Consider the following 18,222-nt stretch of genomic DNA (forward strand, 5'->3'; position numbering starts at 1 on the left):
AATGGTAATTTCAAATGTGGAAGCTGACCGAGTTGGGAGGTTGGAAAGCTAAACTAAAATCAGGGAAACATTTGGAGGATATCTAAAAAAAAAAAGAGCAAGCTAGCTCATAATGATAGTGGCAGTTGATTTCATTATGTGGTTGTTACTACCTGCCAAATAACTGGACTAAGTGCAGGTTGGACACAGTCCATGTCACACGTGTATATGAATCAGCAGGTCATGTTGATCAGCATCCCGGAGTATGTATGGATTTCGCCTATGTATATGCAGAGCCATTAGCTTTTCAATTCATTGTTCAGATGTCAAGTAGAATATTCACCTTTGTCAACATTTATGTTCCTGCAGAAGGCACCAAAACAGTTAGTAAAGTGTATGTTTGTGAAATTGGAAGCATCTGGAAATCTTTCAATTAAGATTATGAATTGAAGTGAAACCATATAGGGGTCCTCTAGATTGTAAGCTCATCCTCTAGACCGTAAGATTGTTGTGGACAGAGAACGCATCTGCCAGCATTGTTATATTGTACCTTCCTGAGTGCTTAGTACAGTGCTCTGCATACAGGAAGTGCTCAATATATGCAGTCGATCGATTGACTGGGTAGGAGAATTAGGGAGTGAAATTACTACAAGATATTGCATTTCACATCCTGAGAAAACAGTATTCTAGATTCTCCGACTCCACCTGCCGGAAAATTTATTTATGAAAAATCTAGCGGGCCACCCTTTTTCCCAGACTAAAGTGAGGTGGTTATCTGAATCGGTAAGCATGAATATCTCCTTATATCTCATATTCAGTCACTTTAAATCTAGATCTTTTCTCCTTAGACGAACACCACCTTGACCATTTTCAAGTTAAAAATTCAAAGAGAATGGCAGTTCTCACCCCAGGGACACGTCAGCACATCCCAAAGGACATGACCTCTCTTCGTTCATTCATTCATTCATTCATTCAATCGTGTTTACTGAGCGCTTACTGTGTGCAGAGCACTGTACTAAGCGCTTGGGAAGTACAAGTTGGCCACATATAGAGATGGTCCCTACCCAACAACGGGCTCACCGTCTAGAAGGGGGAGGCAGACAACAAAACACAACATATTAACAAAATAAAATAAGTAGAATAGTAAATATGTACAAGTAAAATAGAGTAATAAATCTGTACAAACATATATACAGGTGCTGTGGGAAGGGGAAGGAGGTAGGGCAGGGGGGTGGGGAGGGGGAGAGGAAGGAGGGGGCTCAATCTGGGACTCAGTCACTCTTTTGAGATGTTCACAGATAATAATAATAATAATGATAGTATTTGTTAGGCACTTACTATGTGCCAAGCACTGTTCTAAGTGCCGGGGTAGATACAAGGTAATCAGGTTGTCCCACAGTCTTAATCCCCATTATTCAGATAAGGTAACTGAGGCACTGAGAAGTTAAGTGACTTGCCCAAAGTCACACAGCTGACAAGTGGTGGATCAGGGATTAGAACCCATGACCTCTGACTCCCAAGCCTGGGCTCTTTCCACTAATCGATGAGATCTAACCCCACTCCCTGCACATCCCTTCACAAATCTGTCTCTGCCTGCTCATCTTTCTTTTCCACATCCTGATCTACCCCTCCGCCATCTCTCCAGGACCTATCTTGCCCCTTCCTCAGACCTTTGTTTTGTTGTCTCAACTATTTTCTGACTTAAAAGAGCTGCTTCCATTGCTGGCACCACCATCGCCACTCTGTGTGCCCGTCCTGTGCCTTACGGGTCCTGCATCCCAAGGCTGCCAAGCCAGAGGCTGGGGGATACATTACAGGGAGGAAAAGGGGATGAGCCGGCAATAGCAACAGCTACTAAAACAGAAGACAATATTTTCTCTGATCAAAGAGAAGTCCTGTGGGGTTGGCAGGGGAGTGACACTGGGGAAATCAGGAGGGTGAGTTAGGGGGTGGGGTGGGAGGAGCAGGGAGGAGCCATGAGCTATGGAGAGGAAATAAAGGCAGATGAATCTACAAAAATGGAAACCTAAGCAGAGATCATTTTGATAAGTGATTTCTGTAAGCGTGATGTGGAACCCACAGCCTTCCATTTAGTATTTTATCAGATATTTTCTGAGGACAATTGTTACGTTGAACCTCATATCTAATTGAGAGAACCGGGGGCAAAGTGTGCCCTGGGTTATCGTGGATTTGCGAGAGTCATCTGTGGTGCTGGATAGATAGCCTCCAGACAGGCCTGAAAAGCAGGATGGAGCCAAACCAATGTGCAACTCATTGCAAAAATGTGTAAATACACTCTGTCTTTATCAGTAGCAGCGGAAAAGATGGCTAATCAGGCCAGCGGTTGACATGTGTACAGCCCCTGTCTTTCATATGTCAGAGCTCGCTGAAATGTTACCTGAAAAGTATTATGCTATCACATCTCGACATCTGTTTTCTGACCCAGTAGCTTCGGTTAACCAAGTAATCGCCCCTCTGTTCATTTCTACCTTTAGTCATCACTGTGTAGTTGCTTCTTATGTCGATGGATCGATTCTCTGCTTCTGTTCCTCACAGTCTTCTCTGATCTGTGATAGTTTTTAAGATTGAATTTAGGAATAATTGTGGTATTTATGTCATTCTAAGTCAGTCAAGTTAAAACATCACTTATCGGGCATGGAGTGGAATTTATTCTTGAAAATAATTCTAGCAGGGTGAGTTTCCAGTCTAGAAAAGTTAAGACGAATTAGACCGAAGAGCAGGAGGATGGCAAGTTTCTACAGTGGGGAAACTGATTGATTTCGTTCTCTCATAGAATTGCCATCTTTTCTCACTAGGTGAATTCATTTTAGAGGGAATCTTTATTTGTAAGCCAGGTGAAGGCTTCAGAAAAGACACGGAGGTGGAAAGAATGCTGGTTTAGTCTGAGGGTGGGAATGAATCCTCATCAAATAGCCTTCATCCATGTTCATGGAGAAATTACGTGCAGGGTCATGGGTGGTTCTTACTGCTTTTAGCAAGGAGAAAAAAAAAAATTTGTCTCTAAGGTTTTTGTTTGTTTTCTCATAGGTGGAAAGAGGCAGTCCTAAGAGCTGCTTCTTATTCCTGGGCTCCATTTTATGCCAAATCAACTGGGTTAACATACTGTCTGATGCCTGGAATCCCAGTCCTCGCCCAGAAACACGCCATCTGATCGTCTGTCTCCTTTTTATGATGATCTTATTAGCAAAGGAAGATCAGCTAGTGAGCCAAGAAGTAAGTTGGTAGAGATTGGGTGATCCGGCAACCCATACTAAAATTGCAGTCTTCCATGTGCGTTGTCTTTTGAGTTTACGTTCATTTCTTCAGTATCTTCCCTTACCTCAGTTTACATTGGCTTAGGTTTCCTTCTTCCTTCCTCTAAGCCTTGGGCTTATTGGTGACTGTTAGAACTGTGAAGCAGCGTGGCCTGGTGGTTAGAGCACAGGCCTGGGAGTCAGAAGGACCTGAGTTCTAAACTCAGCTCCTCCACTTATCCCCTGTGTCACCTTGGGCAAGACTTACCTCATCTGCAAAATGGGGATGAAGACTGAGCCTCACGTGGGACATGGACTGTGTCCACCTGATTAAGTTGTCTATGCCCCAGTGCTTGTAGTACAGTGCCTGGCACATAGTAAGCTCTTAACAAATACCATTTAAAAAAAAAAGTGTGTCGCTGCTTTGTGAAGCAGCTGCCTTAGAATCCTAGGTGTGGAAAGGCGGACATCTGGTCTAACCCCCTGCCTTCAGGCAGAACTGTTAAGCCTCTTTGTTTATGGTTTATTCCCTGCCTACCAACAAAGACTTTCCAGCAGAAAGCTTGCCAGCTTCGTTCCTCTAATTAGCATTTGAAATTATGTTGAATTCCAAAAACATTATTTCCAAGAAGTGCCTTAGCAACACCTCTCTAAGAAAAGAAAAGAAATTTGACAGCTTGTTTTTGCTCATCCTAGGGTCTTTTTAGGCCAAGTAGTACAAAGTTTCTTTTCTTTTCTTTTTTTTTTTTAACAAATTCCCCCATAATTGAGCTTTTCCAGAAGCAAATAGGGTCCATATTATATTAGAATCCCTGGGAAAATCCTAAAATTGAGGTTTTCAGAGTTCTCAGACTGAGACAGTTGGTGAGAGGCTACTCTAAAATCAGATTGTTTCAGACAGACACAGAGTTGCATTTGAAATGGAGGAGCAAATATAATTCAAGAATTAAAATCCTGTGTATGATTTCCTTTCAGGAGTCCCCCCTGCTCAGCCTCCTTGGCCAGGCAAGCTCCGTTTCCTGGCATCTTGTGGACACTGTATCGTACCAAAGCGTCCTCGGCTATTTCAGCAGCCACTATCCACCTTCTATCATCTTGACAAAAGAATCGTCCTCTGAATTGATAATGAAGCTCTTAAAAGCATCGGCAGGCTTCAACGTCTCTTCCGATGGCCAAGCACATCTGGTAAGAAGTGGGTTGCGGAGTTGAGCATTTGAAGCTGGTTGCCCATCCACCTCCACATCAAACAAAAACTCCTCACCACTGGCTTTAAATCACTTAATCACCTTGCCCCCTCCTACGTCACCTTACTACTCTCCTACCACAATCCAGCCCGCACATTTTGTTCCTCTAATGCTAAACCTTCTCCCTGAACCTCGATCTCATCTGTCTCACCACCTACCTCTCACCCACCTCCTACCTCTGGCATGGAAGTTCCTCCCTCCTCCTCATTAAACAGATAATTGCTCCGACTGTAAACACACTGTGGGCAAGGAGCATTGCTACCAACTCTGGTATCGTACTCTCCCAAGAGCTTATTCCAGTGCTTAGTACATAGTAAGTGCTCGTGCTGGTGATGATGAGGGACTTAGAATCTTGCATCACATGCCCGCGAGCCAACTGCCTGCGATTCCTTTCTTTCGGTAGGATGCCACTCCGAAATGCCAAGCGTTCATCCACCAGGCGGTTCAGTTCCTCAGCACTCTGGAACAGAATGGGAAAATCACTTTTGCCCAATTAGAACAAGAAATGTCAAAGCTCTTTGATGACATCGTGGTCTTTAACCCACCAGGTAAGTGCCCGACAAATGGGAATTCTTTTAGTCTGAGTAAGCCCCCAATAAATACGATTGAATGAGTAAATGAGAGATCAGCCTTGCAAAGAAGTTCAAAGGAATCTAGAGACTCGCAGAGTTTCCCATACCTTCCAAAATCCTTTACCTGTGAACGCCTCATCTTCATGGCCCTCACAGTCCTGGGAAGTACAGAACCTGTGAGTTGGCCTCAGTGGTTTCAGTAAAGTTGCTACTCTCCTGCCATCTGATTTATTTATTTATTTCTATTTTTATGGTATCTGCTAAGCGCTTATTATGTGTCGGGCACTGTTCTAAGCACTGGATTTCTTCAGCCGCTTTGCCTAGTGAAAAGAACACAGGCCTGGGAGTCAGAGGACATGGGTTCTAATCCCAGCTCTGCCACTTGCCTGCTGTGTGACCTTGGCCAAGTCACTTCACTCTGTGCTTCAGTTCCCCCATTTGCAAAGTGAGTAGTCAATACCTATTCTCCCTCTGACCTAGACTGTGAGCCCCATGTGTGACCTGATTATCTTGTATCTACCCCAGCGCTTAGTATGGTGCTTGGCTCATAGTAAGCACTTAACAAATACTATTATTATTATTATCATCATTATTCATTTAGATGGTAGGGTTAGTGTTAAAGTGTGGAATAGATAAGCACTTCAGACACTATGAGTTGGGGTGGGGAAGATAGCTAGAACAATCCATTAAACATATAATGTGTTAGTTTACATTGACATCACTGCTTGATGTAGTAGGTCTAATTCATCTGAACTCTTCTAGATTAGAAACTCACCTTGTTAGAATTATTTTCAAGAATAAATTCCACTCTTCATGCCCAATAATTGATGCTATTAACTTAATTGACTTAAGAATGACTTAAATAGGTCTCAAGACAACCCCTTCTCCCCCACAAAAGAAAAAAAAATCAAACAGGTTATTTATTTGTTATAAGCAAAAATTCAGCAGTTGTACATTGCATAAGATTCTGGAACACTTATCTTTAGAGAAGCAGCACAGCCCAGTCTAGAGCCCAGGCCTGGGAGTCAGAAGGTCCTGGGTTCTAATCCTGGCTTCGCCACCTGTCTGCTGTGTGACCTTGGGCAAGTCACTTCACTTCTCTGTGCCTCCGCAACATTGCCAAGATCGGCCCAATCCTCTCCATCCAAACCGCTACCCTGCTCGTTCAAGCTCTCATCCTATTCCGTCTGGATTACTGTATCAGCCTCCTCTCCGATCTCCCATCCTCCTGTCTCTCCCCACTTCAAACCATACTTCACGCCGCTGCCTGGATTGTCTTTGTCCAGAAATGCTCTGGGCATCTTACTCCCCTCCTCAAAAATCTCCAGTGGCTACCAATCAACCTACACATCAAGCAGAAATTCCTCACCTTCGGCTTCAAGGCTCTCCATCACCTCGCCCCCTCCTACCTCACCTCCCTTCTCTCCTTCTACAGCCCACCCCGCACCCTCCGCTCCTCCGCCGCTAATCTCACCGTACCTCGTTCTCGCCTGTCCCGCCATCGACCCCCGGCCCACGTCATCCCCCGGGCCTGGAATGCCCTCCCTCTGCCCATCCGCCAAGCTAGCTCTCTTCCTCCCTTCAAGGCCCTGCTGAGAGCTCACCTCCTCCAGGAGGCCTTCCCAGACTGAGCCCCTTCTTTCCTCTCCCCCTCGTCCCCTTCTCCATCCCCTCCATCTTACCTCCTTCCCTTCCCCACAACACCTGTATATATGTATATATGTTTGTACATATTTATTACTCTATTTATTTTACTTGTGCATATCTATTCTATTTATTTTATTTTGTTAGTATGTTTGGTTTTGTTCTCTGTCTCCCCCCTTTTAGACTGTGAGCCCACTGTTGGGTAGGGACTGTCTCTGTATGTTGCCAATTTGTACTTCCCAAGTGCTTAGTACTGTGCTCTGCACATAGTAAGTGCTCAATAAATACGATTGATGATGATGATGATGTGCCTCGTTCTCACGTGTCCCGCCATCGACCCCCAGCCCACGTCATCCCCCTGGCCTGGAATGCCCTCCCTCCGCACATCTGCCAAGCTAGCTCTCTTCCTCCCTTCAAGGCCCTACTGAGAGCTTACCTCTTCCAGGAGGCCTTCCCAGACTGAGCCCCCTCCTTCTTCTCCCCCTCCTCCCCCTCTCCATCCCCCCCCGCCTTACCTCCTTCCCTTCCCCACAGCACCTGTATATATGTATATATGTTTGTACATATTTATTACTCTATTTATTTTACTTGTACATATTTATTCTATTTATTTTATTTTGTTAATATGTTTTGTTCTTTGTCTCCCCCTTGTAGACTGTGAGCCCACTGTTGAATAGGGACTGTGTCTATATGTTGCCAGCTTGTACTTCCCAAGGGCTTAGTACAGTGCTCTGCACACAGTAAGCGCTCAATAAATATGATTGAATGATTGAATGAATGAATGAATGTGCCTCAGTTTCCTAATCTGGAAACTGGGGATTAAGACTGTGAGCCCTATGTGGGACAGGGACTCTGTCCAACCCTATTATCTTGTTTCTACCCCAGCACTTAGAATGGTGCCTGGCACATAGTAAGTGCTTAACAAATACCATAATTATTATTATTATTATTATTATCTGATTAGTGCAATCTTTCCCCAAAATATTTTGCATGGTGGTGAAACTCAGCCCCACAGCACTTTTATACATATCCATAATTTATTTTAATATCTGTCTCCCCCTCTAAATTGTAAGCTCCTTGAGGGAAGGGAAAGTGTTTATCATCACTGCTACATTATACTCTCCCCAAGCACATAGTATAGTACTCTATCCACAGTAAGCCCTCAGTAAATTACGATTGATCGATTGAATGATTGATTGAAACATAGGTGTTGCATAAAGCAAAGTTCTGGTTAAGACAATGATTCCATACCCTGTAATATCAACTAATATGGTCACACTTTTGTTTATTAAAAGTTATCACTGGAGCCTATTAGCAGCTTTATCCCTTTTCTCAGTTTCCAGATCCCAGTTTAATGGAATAAGCAGTTTTCAGTGGGTTGTGTTCTAGAATAGTACCTGAGAGCAGTGTGCCTTGGGGCAATGCCATAGGATCCAAAATGCATAACCTCATGCGATAATGGGGACTGTCTTTCTAAATATAATAAGTATTAGTAAGTAACTCAATATCTATTCATATACAAGGAGTTCTGCTTTCCAAGCACATTATCAAATTAACAAATCTAAAACATAGGCAGATAGAGCCCAAACTGAAGTGGTGATCTGGCAGTTAGCTTGTTAATTTGATCAATGTTGACAGCCAAATGTTATGACTTTTTTTTTTTTGCCCTGAATGATGTAATTGGTTGTCTCTATTGATAGGACTGGATATTCACCAGATGAGTCTTTCACCTGGGGCTTTGTACTTTAATTGAATAATTGCCTGAACACCCTTGACTGATTTCTCTGGCTTGATGATCTGTATTAGTTAATTTACGGGAAAAGGGACCAAGTCACCATTTTTGTTTGTGCTGAGGAGATTTTGCCCCTGTCAGGGTTCCAGGAGAGCTGATTGGTAATGGTAGGAAATAGGGGGAAGCCAGATGGTGCCAGGTGAACATGGCTACTACTCCCTGGGCTTGGCAGGGGGCATTGAGGGGATTCCTCCTTCAGTGGACATTGACTTAAAAGGACCTAGTGCCCTTCCTTCTGTGACTATTTTAGAGTTAGGAGACCTAGCAGATCTTTTTTCTTTTTGAGGGGGGAATTAAAGAAAATGTTCCCCATGAGACAAAGCCACAGATAGTGGGTTCCTTGGATCTAACTTAAGCGCCATCACTCCAGCCACCAGCCAAAACTTTTAAATCGTGCTGTTCTCCTCTCGGTCAAAGAAGTTTCAGCAATTGCAAAAGCTGAGAAACATCGGGGCCTAGTGGATAGAGCATGGGCCTGGGAATCAGACGGACTTGGGTTCTCATCCCAGCTCTGCAACTTGTCTGCTCTGTGACCTTGGGCAAGTCACCTCACTTCTCTGTGCCTCAGTTGCCTCACCTGTAAAATGGGGATTGAGATTAATTTTGGACATTTGATATTTGCCCCACTCCCAGTGCCCCCCCCAAGTACTTATGTACATATCTTTAAATTATAGATTATAAATTATTAATTTATATTAATGTCTGTCTCCCCCTCTGGAGTGTAAACTCATTATAGGCAGGAAATGTGTTCGCTAATTCTATTGTATTATTCCCTCCCAAGTACTTAGTACTGTGCTGTGCACATAGTAAGCTTCAATAAGTTCATTCATTCAATCAGTCATATGTATTGAGCGCTTACTGTGTGCAGAGCAGTGTACTAAACACTTGGAAGAATACAAAGCGACAATAAGCACACACATTCCCTGCTCACAGTGAGCGTACAGTCTAGTAGGGGAGATAGACATTAATATAAATAAATAAGTAAATTACAGAGTAAGTGTGAGCCCCTTATGGGATATGGACTGTGCCCAACCCAATTAGCTTGTATTTACCCCAGAGCTTAGTATAGTGCCTGGCACATTGTAAGTGCCCGATAAATGGGAATTTTTCTAGACTGTAAGCTCACTGTGGGCAGGGAATATGCCTGCTTATTGTTATATTGGGCTCTCCCAAGCACTTAATAGAGTGCTCTGCACACAGCAAGCGCTCAATAAATACACTTGAATGAATAAATGAATAAGTGTTTAGCAAAGAACTTGTCTTATGCTGTCGAGTCATCTCCAATCCATAGCGATACCACGGATGCATCTCTCCCAGAACGCCCCGCTCTCAAACTGCAATTGTTCTGGTAATGTATTCACAGAGTTTTCTTGGTAAAAATCCGGAAGCAGTTTACCATCGCCTCCTTCCGCGCAGTAAACTCGAGCCCCCTCCCTTGACTCTCTCCCATGCTGCTGCTGCCCAGTACAGGTGAACCAGTGAAGCATAAATTCCTCACGTGATTTCCCTTTTAGACACGGAAAGCCAGACCCGCCACATGGCTCTCAGCAGCCTCTTCATGGAAGTCCTAATGATGATGAACAACGCCAGCATTCCCACGGCTGAGTTTCTGCGGGGGAGTGTGCGGAGTTGGATCGCCAGGAAGGTGCACGGCCCACAGGTGCTGCCCCTGCTGACAGCTGCTTGCCAGAGCCTGGCGTCTGTCAGACACATGGCCGAGACCGCCGAAGCCTGCATCACCGCATACTTCGAGGACGGTGAGCATTCCCCCTGGGGGCCTCGGGACTCGACACCGTAAGAAGCAGCGGGGCCCAGCGGAAGGAGCCCGGGCCTGGGAATCAGAGGACATGGGTTCTAATCCCAGCTCCGTCGCACATCTAGCTTTGTGATCCTTGACAAGTCGCCTCACTCCTCTGGGTCTCATTCACCTCAGCTGTAAAATGGGGATTAAATCCTCCTTCTTCCGACTTAGACTGTGCGCCTCATGCAGAACAGGGACTGTGTCCAATCTGTCTATCTTGTATCTGCCCCTGTGTTTAGAACAGTGCTTAGTACATAGTAAGCACTTAACAGGTACCAGTGCATTTATTATTATTATTGTTATATTCATTATTAATAAGAAGGTGAGTTCAGAGTTTAGTCGTGGCTAGGAAGGTTTTAAATATGAGACTGCCAATGGCGCATTTTGATTTCACTTCTCAGATGTGGGAACTCCAGAGTGGCTTAGTCGGGTTTAGCAAAGAGTAGGTACTTAACGAATGCCAGAGTGGTGATCAGGTTGAGTGTTAAAAGTCAGTCTCGCTCGTTTCCCAGGTATCCTCAGTCAGTGGCAGAATATGCGTCCCATTTTCATGTGCTGTATCTGTCAGAGAAACGAGGAGTGGGGTCATCTCGTAACTTTGGACCTCCCTACTTTTTATTTCACGTCCGTGATGACCTTTAAGTCACAGTCATATTTAGTAGGTTTTTTTCTCATCGAGGGACTTCATTTGGCCTTTGAAAGTACCTCTCCCTCCTCATTTCTTTGTTTAGCCTTGCGTTTGTCATCCCATTCACAGCCCCTCAAGTCTCTGGCTTCTCTTGTGAACTGACTCTTTCTGGCTAAAGCAGAATTGATTCCAGCTCTGCTCTGAGTTTCCCCCAAAAATCTTCCAGGGCTTTTCCTGACATCATAATAATGATAACAACAATAAGAAAAAGGATAATTGTGGTATTAAGTGCTTTGTGCCAAACACCATACTAAGCGTTGGGGTAGATCCAAGATCATCAGATCAAAATTCCCGTCCTACATGCAGCACACAGTTCAAGTTGGAAGGAGAACAGGTATTGAATTCCCATTTTACAGAGGCACAGAGGAGTTAAATGACTCACCCAAGGTCACAAAGCAGGCAGGTGGCAGAGCAAAGCATTAAAAACCAGGTCAACTGACTCACAGGCCTGGGTTCTTTCCACAAGGTCACGCTGCTTCTCGACTGTCTTCGTCTATGAAATTATATCGAGCTTTCTAAACTGGGAGCTCATTGGAGCAGGGAATACGTCTACCAACAGTGTTGTAGTGTACTCTCCTAAGTGCTTAGTACAGTGCGCTGCACTCAGTAAGCACTCAGCAAATACCGTTGATTATTTCAAGGATGGAGTGCTCAATCTGGCCTCTAGTGAAAAGATACATCAAAATCATTGGGGTCTTCAATTTTCCTACAATAATGCCTTGAGAAAGTAATGGTCTTTTGCCTTTCTTTGCTCTTGTTGAATTCTAAGACTCCCTCAACTCTGAGTTGGGATGGGGTCCCATCCTGGTGTCCCTTCAACTTCCCGAACTCACCATCGACGAATTTCTGCAAGAATGTTTGTCTCTTGGAAGTTACCTGACCCTTTACGTCTACATGTTGCAACGCTTAAACACTGAGCAGACGCTAACCAATGAGATGAAAGTATTGTTAACCTTAGGCAGATGGTTGGAACAAGTATATCCAAGGTATGGAGGCCTTCTGGCTGCCATTTAAAATCTGTCATAACCGGTTAGAATGTTGGTGTTCATATGACCCCTCGGAGGATTCGGGCAAGAAGTGGGGCGTGAAAAACAGATCAAGTTTGTAACCGAGCTGAATGGTTTTCCGTGTCTTTGTAATTCCAAAAAAAGCCACATTTGGCAGTGTGAATCCTGCATGGGAGATCATTTTCATTGGAAGTGCACTCCCAAATGGTCAGATTTCTCTGGGCACTGAATTGTATTCTTTGCAGGAATGCAACAATAATGACAGTAATAATAATCATGCGATTTAGACCCATTAGGCAGATTTATCTGAGCACTGAATTTTATTCCTGAGAAGAATAATAATGATAACAATAATAATAATCATGCAATTTAGACCCATTAGGCATTTCCTGCTTACCAAGATTGCAATCAATTTACAGTGTGCATTAGGATCTGAAATTATAAAAGGCATTCCTATTTTGGGGGGAAGTAGAGAACCTTTCCTTTGAGAATTCAGCAGCTTAGGCAGGTTTTAATGGTCCCCACACTCCAGGGCTAACCTGAGTGCCATTGTAGCTGAGCTTGAATCTTCCTGGAGATTCTGAAACCCACTTATGGCAAAACTGTAGGTATCACTCTAGTTCTCAGTACTGTTTTTGGAAGTCAGTGTATAGTAAAGCTTTCTGAATTTTCAGAATCTCTTACTGTGGCTTGTGAACTCGAATAGCCGATCAGATTTTCAGCCAAAAGAGAAAAATGAACTTACTCTTTTCTTTTTTTTTTTCTTTTCTCTTTATGGACTGATTCCAAGCTCCATGAAAGAGGAAGCAAAGCTATTTCTGTGGTGGCACCAAGCTCTGCAGTTATCCCTGATCCAGACAGAGCAGAACGATACTATCTTGATGGAGTCCGTCATTCGTACCCTGCTTCTGCTGCAGACTAGGCTGAACCAGGTGGCCGAGGAGAGGCTGAGCTCTGGAATCCTGGGTGCAATTGGATTAGGCAGGAAATCTCCCATGTCCAACAGGTAAGGGCTTGAAAATCACCGAACAGCCCGGCTCAGCAGGAATGCAGTTCAGAATCAATGGGGAAGTGCCATGGCCAAGTGGAAGTATCACGGGCCTGGGAGTCGGAAGGACCTGGGTTCTAATACCGGCTTCACCACTTGTCTGCTGTGTGACCTTGGGCAAGTCACTTCACTTCTCTGTGCCTCAGTTCCATCATCGGTAAAATGGGGGTTAAGAGTGTGAGCCCCCTGTGGGACAGCAACTGTGTCCAACCTGAGTAGCTTGTATCTACTCCAGAGCGTAGTGCAGTGCCTGGCCCATAGTAGGCACTTAACAAGTACCATAAAAAAAAATCAGTGATATTTATTGAGCACTTACTGTATGCAGAGCACTGTATTAAGCACTTGGGAGAGTGCAGTGCAACAGAATTGGTAGACACGTTCCCTGCTCACATTCCTTCATTCAGTCGTATTTATTGAGCTCTTACTGTGTGCAGAGCACTGTACTAAGCACTTGGAAAGTACAATTCAGAAGTGCAAAACTCGCAAGGAGCTTCAGTCAGAAGTCTGTATCTGCTTGCCTTTCCAATGGGGTGTTGGTAGGAATTTTAGGCTCCCAATTTAGGTTTTGTAAAATTATAAGGGGAATTGTCTAGAACATTTTACTACGTTACATACATCCAGTATCCTTATAAACTGAGAGTGGCATTCTTTTACTTCAGTGCCCCCCTGCATCACCCTGACTTGCTCCCTTTATTCATTCCCCCTCTCAGCCCCACAGCACTTATGTCCATATCTGTCATTTATTTATATATATTAATGTCTGTCTCCCCCCTAGACTGTAAGCCCATTGTGGGCAGGGAATGTGTCAGTTACATTGTTCCACTGTACTCTAACAAGAGCTTAGTACAGTGCTCAGTAAATACTGTTGACTGACTGACTGACCAACTAAGCACCTTAGGGGCAGGGAACATGAGTGGTCCTTGTGGTGTGCTCTTCCCAGGCCTTAAGTTGCCATGGATCATCATCATCAATGGTATTTGTTGAGCGCTTTCTGTGGGCAGAACACTGCAGAGCACTGTACTGCGCTTGGGGAGTACATTATAACAGAGTTGATAGCCAGGTCCCTTGCCCACAGTGAGCCTTAGGTTCTAGTGGGATTACCATATAAGCAGGGAGGGGCTGCAGAGCCTCCTGGGAAGCAGGCACAGAGCACCGGGAGGAGCTGCCCTTGGCTAAAAGAGTCAGTCACCACTTTGGCGGGGGGCACTGGGGGAGGATCTATCAGCGAACCATTTCCGGTCTGCGGGATTTAGCTCCCTTTAGGTCTGTCCTCATTTCTTTGGCCTGAGGACCAGTACTGGTATACGCCTAACTAATTAAAAATTATCAGTCATCAGTGATATTCACTGAGCGCTTACTATGAGGAGAGCACTGTACTAAGCTCTTGGGAGAGGACAGTACAACAGAGTTGGCAGGCGATCCCCACCCTCAACAGGCTCGCAATCTAGAGGGGGAGACAAGCATGAGCATTTTCTCCATTTTGAACTTGGGGTGGCACAGGAAAAAAATCAGGAAATGGAGTGGATCAAAGGCAAAAGCATCTTATGTCAAAAATGAGTGATGGTCCACCAGGAGTTTGGGGGTAAGAAACTGGGGCCTAAATAAATTTTAGTTTTTTAACCCCAAGGTTGACGTTCGAATCTTAGCCGAAAACCTTCGTGACTCCTTGGCCACTAGCCTTCCAAATTTATCGCTGGGTTTATTCAGTTATATTTTCTTTCATTCACTATCAGTTTGGAAAAGTGTAAGTGTTTTCTCCTGTCATGGAATGTTTCCTCATATCGTGGAATGCTAGCATTCTGTGGAATTTTCACACTTGATAAAAAGCATATATTTCATGGGCTTTTGTAGCTGTCCTAGGTTGCAAAGGTAACGTTAGTCAGGTCACTACCCTATTCACATTTTGGGCCAAATATGGGATCAACACCCCCCAGCCCCGTTGTTGCCCCTAGTGATAGATTCCTGCTATACTAATGCTTTTTGTCCCATTGAGAGCCTGGCTCTGTTTTTGCAAGGTCTTTCCCGTCAGTTACGCAGCCTGTCTCCCAATTGCTGTGTGCCAGCGATTGTCCGTGAGCACTGACGAGCCAAAGAGTTAAAGCGATAGGAAAGATTCATTGTTCACGTGGAAGGCAGCAGCGGTGTCCCAGCAGGTTTTCACTTAAATCTTAATTGTGTTATTATCTTCTGATCTTTTGTGTCCCTAGAATTCTTCCAATAAATCATGAAATAAAAATCAAGAAACAGCAATTAAAGCCACATCCAATCAGATAATGTTATTGGGTTGCACAATTTTTGCCGTATCTGACTGCTTTGTATTTTGGTATTTTGGGGTTGGGTTTTTCTCTCAGGACCTGGAAAGAAATGTCTTAATCCATGTCTTAATCCATTACTGTTGAATAAGCATTTTCTCTACCGGTTGGAGAACAACGGCTTTTAGTCCTGAGTCCGATAGAGGGTTCAGACATATACCCAGGGTTTACTGTTGATCATAAATGTAATTTTTTTTTCTTTTCCTGGAGAATTGCATAGACAAATGAAAGGGAAATTCTTTTGAAGAAAATTACAGTTTCCTTTCTGAAGAAAGTTGAGCATTTGATTTCAGAACCCTGAATGATCACCTCTTCCTGTCCCCTTTCCATCATCTTAGGTTCCGTGTGGTCGCTCGTGGTCTCGCTGCTTTTCTCTCAGTACAAGTTCCCACAGAGGATCAGATTCGTCTGAAACCTGGGACTGAATTACATTTGTCCCAGAAATCTCAGCAGGTAAGTCATACCCACCTTGGTAGTAAGAGTTCCATTTTCTAGCCTGATCTTCCCCCAAGGATTCTTTCTATCAGTCAAGTCAATCGATAGTATTCATTAAGCACCAACTGCATGCAGGGTACTGTACTAAGCGCTTGAGAAAACACAGTACAGTGGAGATGGTAGAACATGTTCTCTGCCCATGAGGAACTTATACTGGGAAATCAGAGAGGTGAGGTAAGAGGGGGTGAGCAGATTGAGTGGTTTAAAGCCGATGGTAAGGGAATTTCTGTTTGATGTGGAGGGGGTCGGGCAACCCCCCGAGATTCTCGAGGAGTAGTATAAATTGTTGCTCACCCAGGGTTGGCGTTCATCATCAGAGTACTATTGCTGGGTATGTGTCCTGGAAAACTGCAGCAAGTCACTCAGAACTTAAGGCTGGTGACTTCTGGGAGACAGCATTGGACATTCCGTCCTCCTGTAATGCAAGAGTTGCATTTTTGCCAAATTAATGAAAACTCACCCTGCTACGATCCTTAAGAGCAGATGTAGAAGTAACTTTTTTGGATAAACATGGCATGCCGAGCTCAAACAGGCTCACGCAGTTGGAAGGACGTTTCCTAATTTCCTAATCACATTCTAGCCAAAAAGCATAGTGAAATGCACCATTTGGCTGGGCCATATTGGTCTCGTTTGTGTTCCAGGTTGAGGACTCTGACCATTCATTCATTTAATCCTGTTTATCGAGTGCTTATCGTGTGCAGAGCACTCTACTAAGTGCTTGGGAGAGTACAGGACAACAATAAATGGACACATTCCCTGCCCACAACGAGCTTACAGTCTAAAGGGGGAGACGGACAGTAATCTGAATGAATAAATTACAGATATGTATGATAATGCTCCAGTGGTTTCCAAAAAATAAAAACTGATGCCAACCCAGAGTCTCTCAGAGAAGCAGCATGGCTCAAAGAAAAGAGCATGGGCTTTAGAGTCAGAGGTCATGGGTTCATATCCTGGCTCTGCCAATTGTCAGCTGTGTGACTTTGGGCAAATCACATAACTTCTCTGTGCCTCGGTTACCTCATCTGTAAAATGGGGATGAAGACTGTGAGCCCCACGTGGGACAATCTGATCACCTTGAATTCTCCCCAGCGCTTAGAACAGTGCTTTGCACATAGTAAGAGCTTAACAAATGCCATCATCATCATCATCCTCTTGGTTTTGTCCAATAGACTGTCAGTTGATTCCCACTTAGGTGTAATCTAGGCCACAGAAAATCCAGGCCACTCACCATCACCTCCTGTGTTTGTTTAGGCACTGAATGCACTTGAAGCTATGACCTCATGCAAGCCGTACTTGGAATATCAGGATCAAATCTCCCAGGCCTCCCAGTTTATCAAGCACCCCGGCCATTGCCTCCGAGATGGGAAAAACTTCTTGGCTCTTCTCCTTAACTCTCTCTATCCGGAAGTGCATTATTTGGATATTATACGATAGCAGCGTCGAAGCCCCCAGGACTTTGTGCCCTGCCCTGGAACTCTTGAAGTTTACATTTGACGTTATTGTTGCACAAGAAACTTTGATTGTCCAAGGTCCCCTTGGGAACTGAGAGCAGGTCATGAAGGAGGGATGGAAAGAGAGAGTGGATGCTGGACAGGTGTGCTGTGTGCATGTGTATGTATGTGCGTGTGCCTGTGGGTGCGTGTGCGCACATGTGCACACATGCCTCCGAGTGAAAGAGAGAGAGAGAGATCCTACCTGGAAATTCAGAGAACTATTCAGTTTTTTTCTGGTAAACCCAGATTGACTCACTGTAGTAGTGTCATGGAACGAAGCCAGAGGGCATAGCAGCTGAGCCAGATAATCTCCCAATAATTTAGGAGAGGCCACTTAATATCTCCTTTTTTTTTCTTCTTATTTGGATATCAATATTCCCTTGCTAGAATCAACCTCCACCTCAGTAGACTGTCATATGCCTGTATAATAGCACTTAAATCCGCAACTGTTCGTTTCCAAAATGTCATCCACTGCATTGGACCCCCAGATTGGAAGTAGATAACGGATGTGTCGGATCTACCCCTGGCATCCGACTGCCGCCCTTTGATGGAACAGCTCTTCGCCATTCATACCAAAGAGAAGAAAAGTTAGTAATCATCTGCATTTTGTATCCACGTACTGAGAACGTACCCTCAGCAAGGCAGAAGCCGAATTCAACAGTGAAAGGATTCGTCATGTAACTCAGCATCAATCCCCGCTTTCCATAGACTTGAAGGTCATTGCATTTTCCCTGTTTCTGTGCATTAAATTATTGGGGGAAACCAAAGAGAACGTGGCCTGGTACTTTATAGCTTTTCCTTTCGACCCAGGTTGGTGGTGCCAGAACCACTGAGGCATCAGCAGTAGGCAGAATTGGCACGTCTCGATGGGCCAGAGAGTGATGGCGTTGAAC

General features: G+C 44.4%; 1 protein-coding gene across 1 annotated transcript in view; it reads left to right on the top strand.

The window, feature by feature from the left end:
* Nucleotides 1-18,096, top strand: part of EPG5 (ectopic P-granules autophagy protein 5 homolog) — a 132,197-nt gene extending 114,101 nt beyond the window's left edge. The window contains exons 37-44 of the mRNA XM_038743711.1: nucleotides 3,028-3,213; nucleotides 4,209-4,418; nucleotides 4,881-5,025; nucleotides 10,000-10,242; nucleotides 11,744-11,960; nucleotides 12,772-12,987; nucleotides 15,680-15,794; nucleotides 17,088-18,096. Coding sequence (XP_038599639.1) covers nucleotides 3,028-3,213; nucleotides 4,209-4,418; nucleotides 4,881-5,025; nucleotides 10,000-10,242; nucleotides 11,744-11,960; nucleotides 12,772-12,987; nucleotides 15,680-15,794; nucleotides 17,088-17,270 — 1,515 coding nt within the window. The 3' untranslated portion in view covers nucleotides 17,271-18,096. The remainder of the gene's footprint in view (nucleotides 1-3,027; nucleotides 3,214-4,208; nucleotides 4,419-4,880; nucleotides 5,026-9,999; nucleotides 10,243-11,743; nucleotides 11,961-12,771; nucleotides 12,988-15,679; nucleotides 15,795-17,087) is intronic.
* Nucleotides 18,097-18,222: the final 126 nt, after the last annotated feature.

This window comes from Tachyglossus aculeatus, chromosome 3 (assembly GCF_015852505.1).
Source record: "Tachyglossus aculeatus isolate mTacAcu1 chromosome 3, mTacAcu1.pri, whole genome shotgun sequence".
NCBI classification, from domain to species: domain Eukaryota; kingdom Metazoa; phylum Chordata; class Mammalia; order Monotremata; family Tachyglossidae; genus Tachyglossus; species Tachyglossus aculeatus.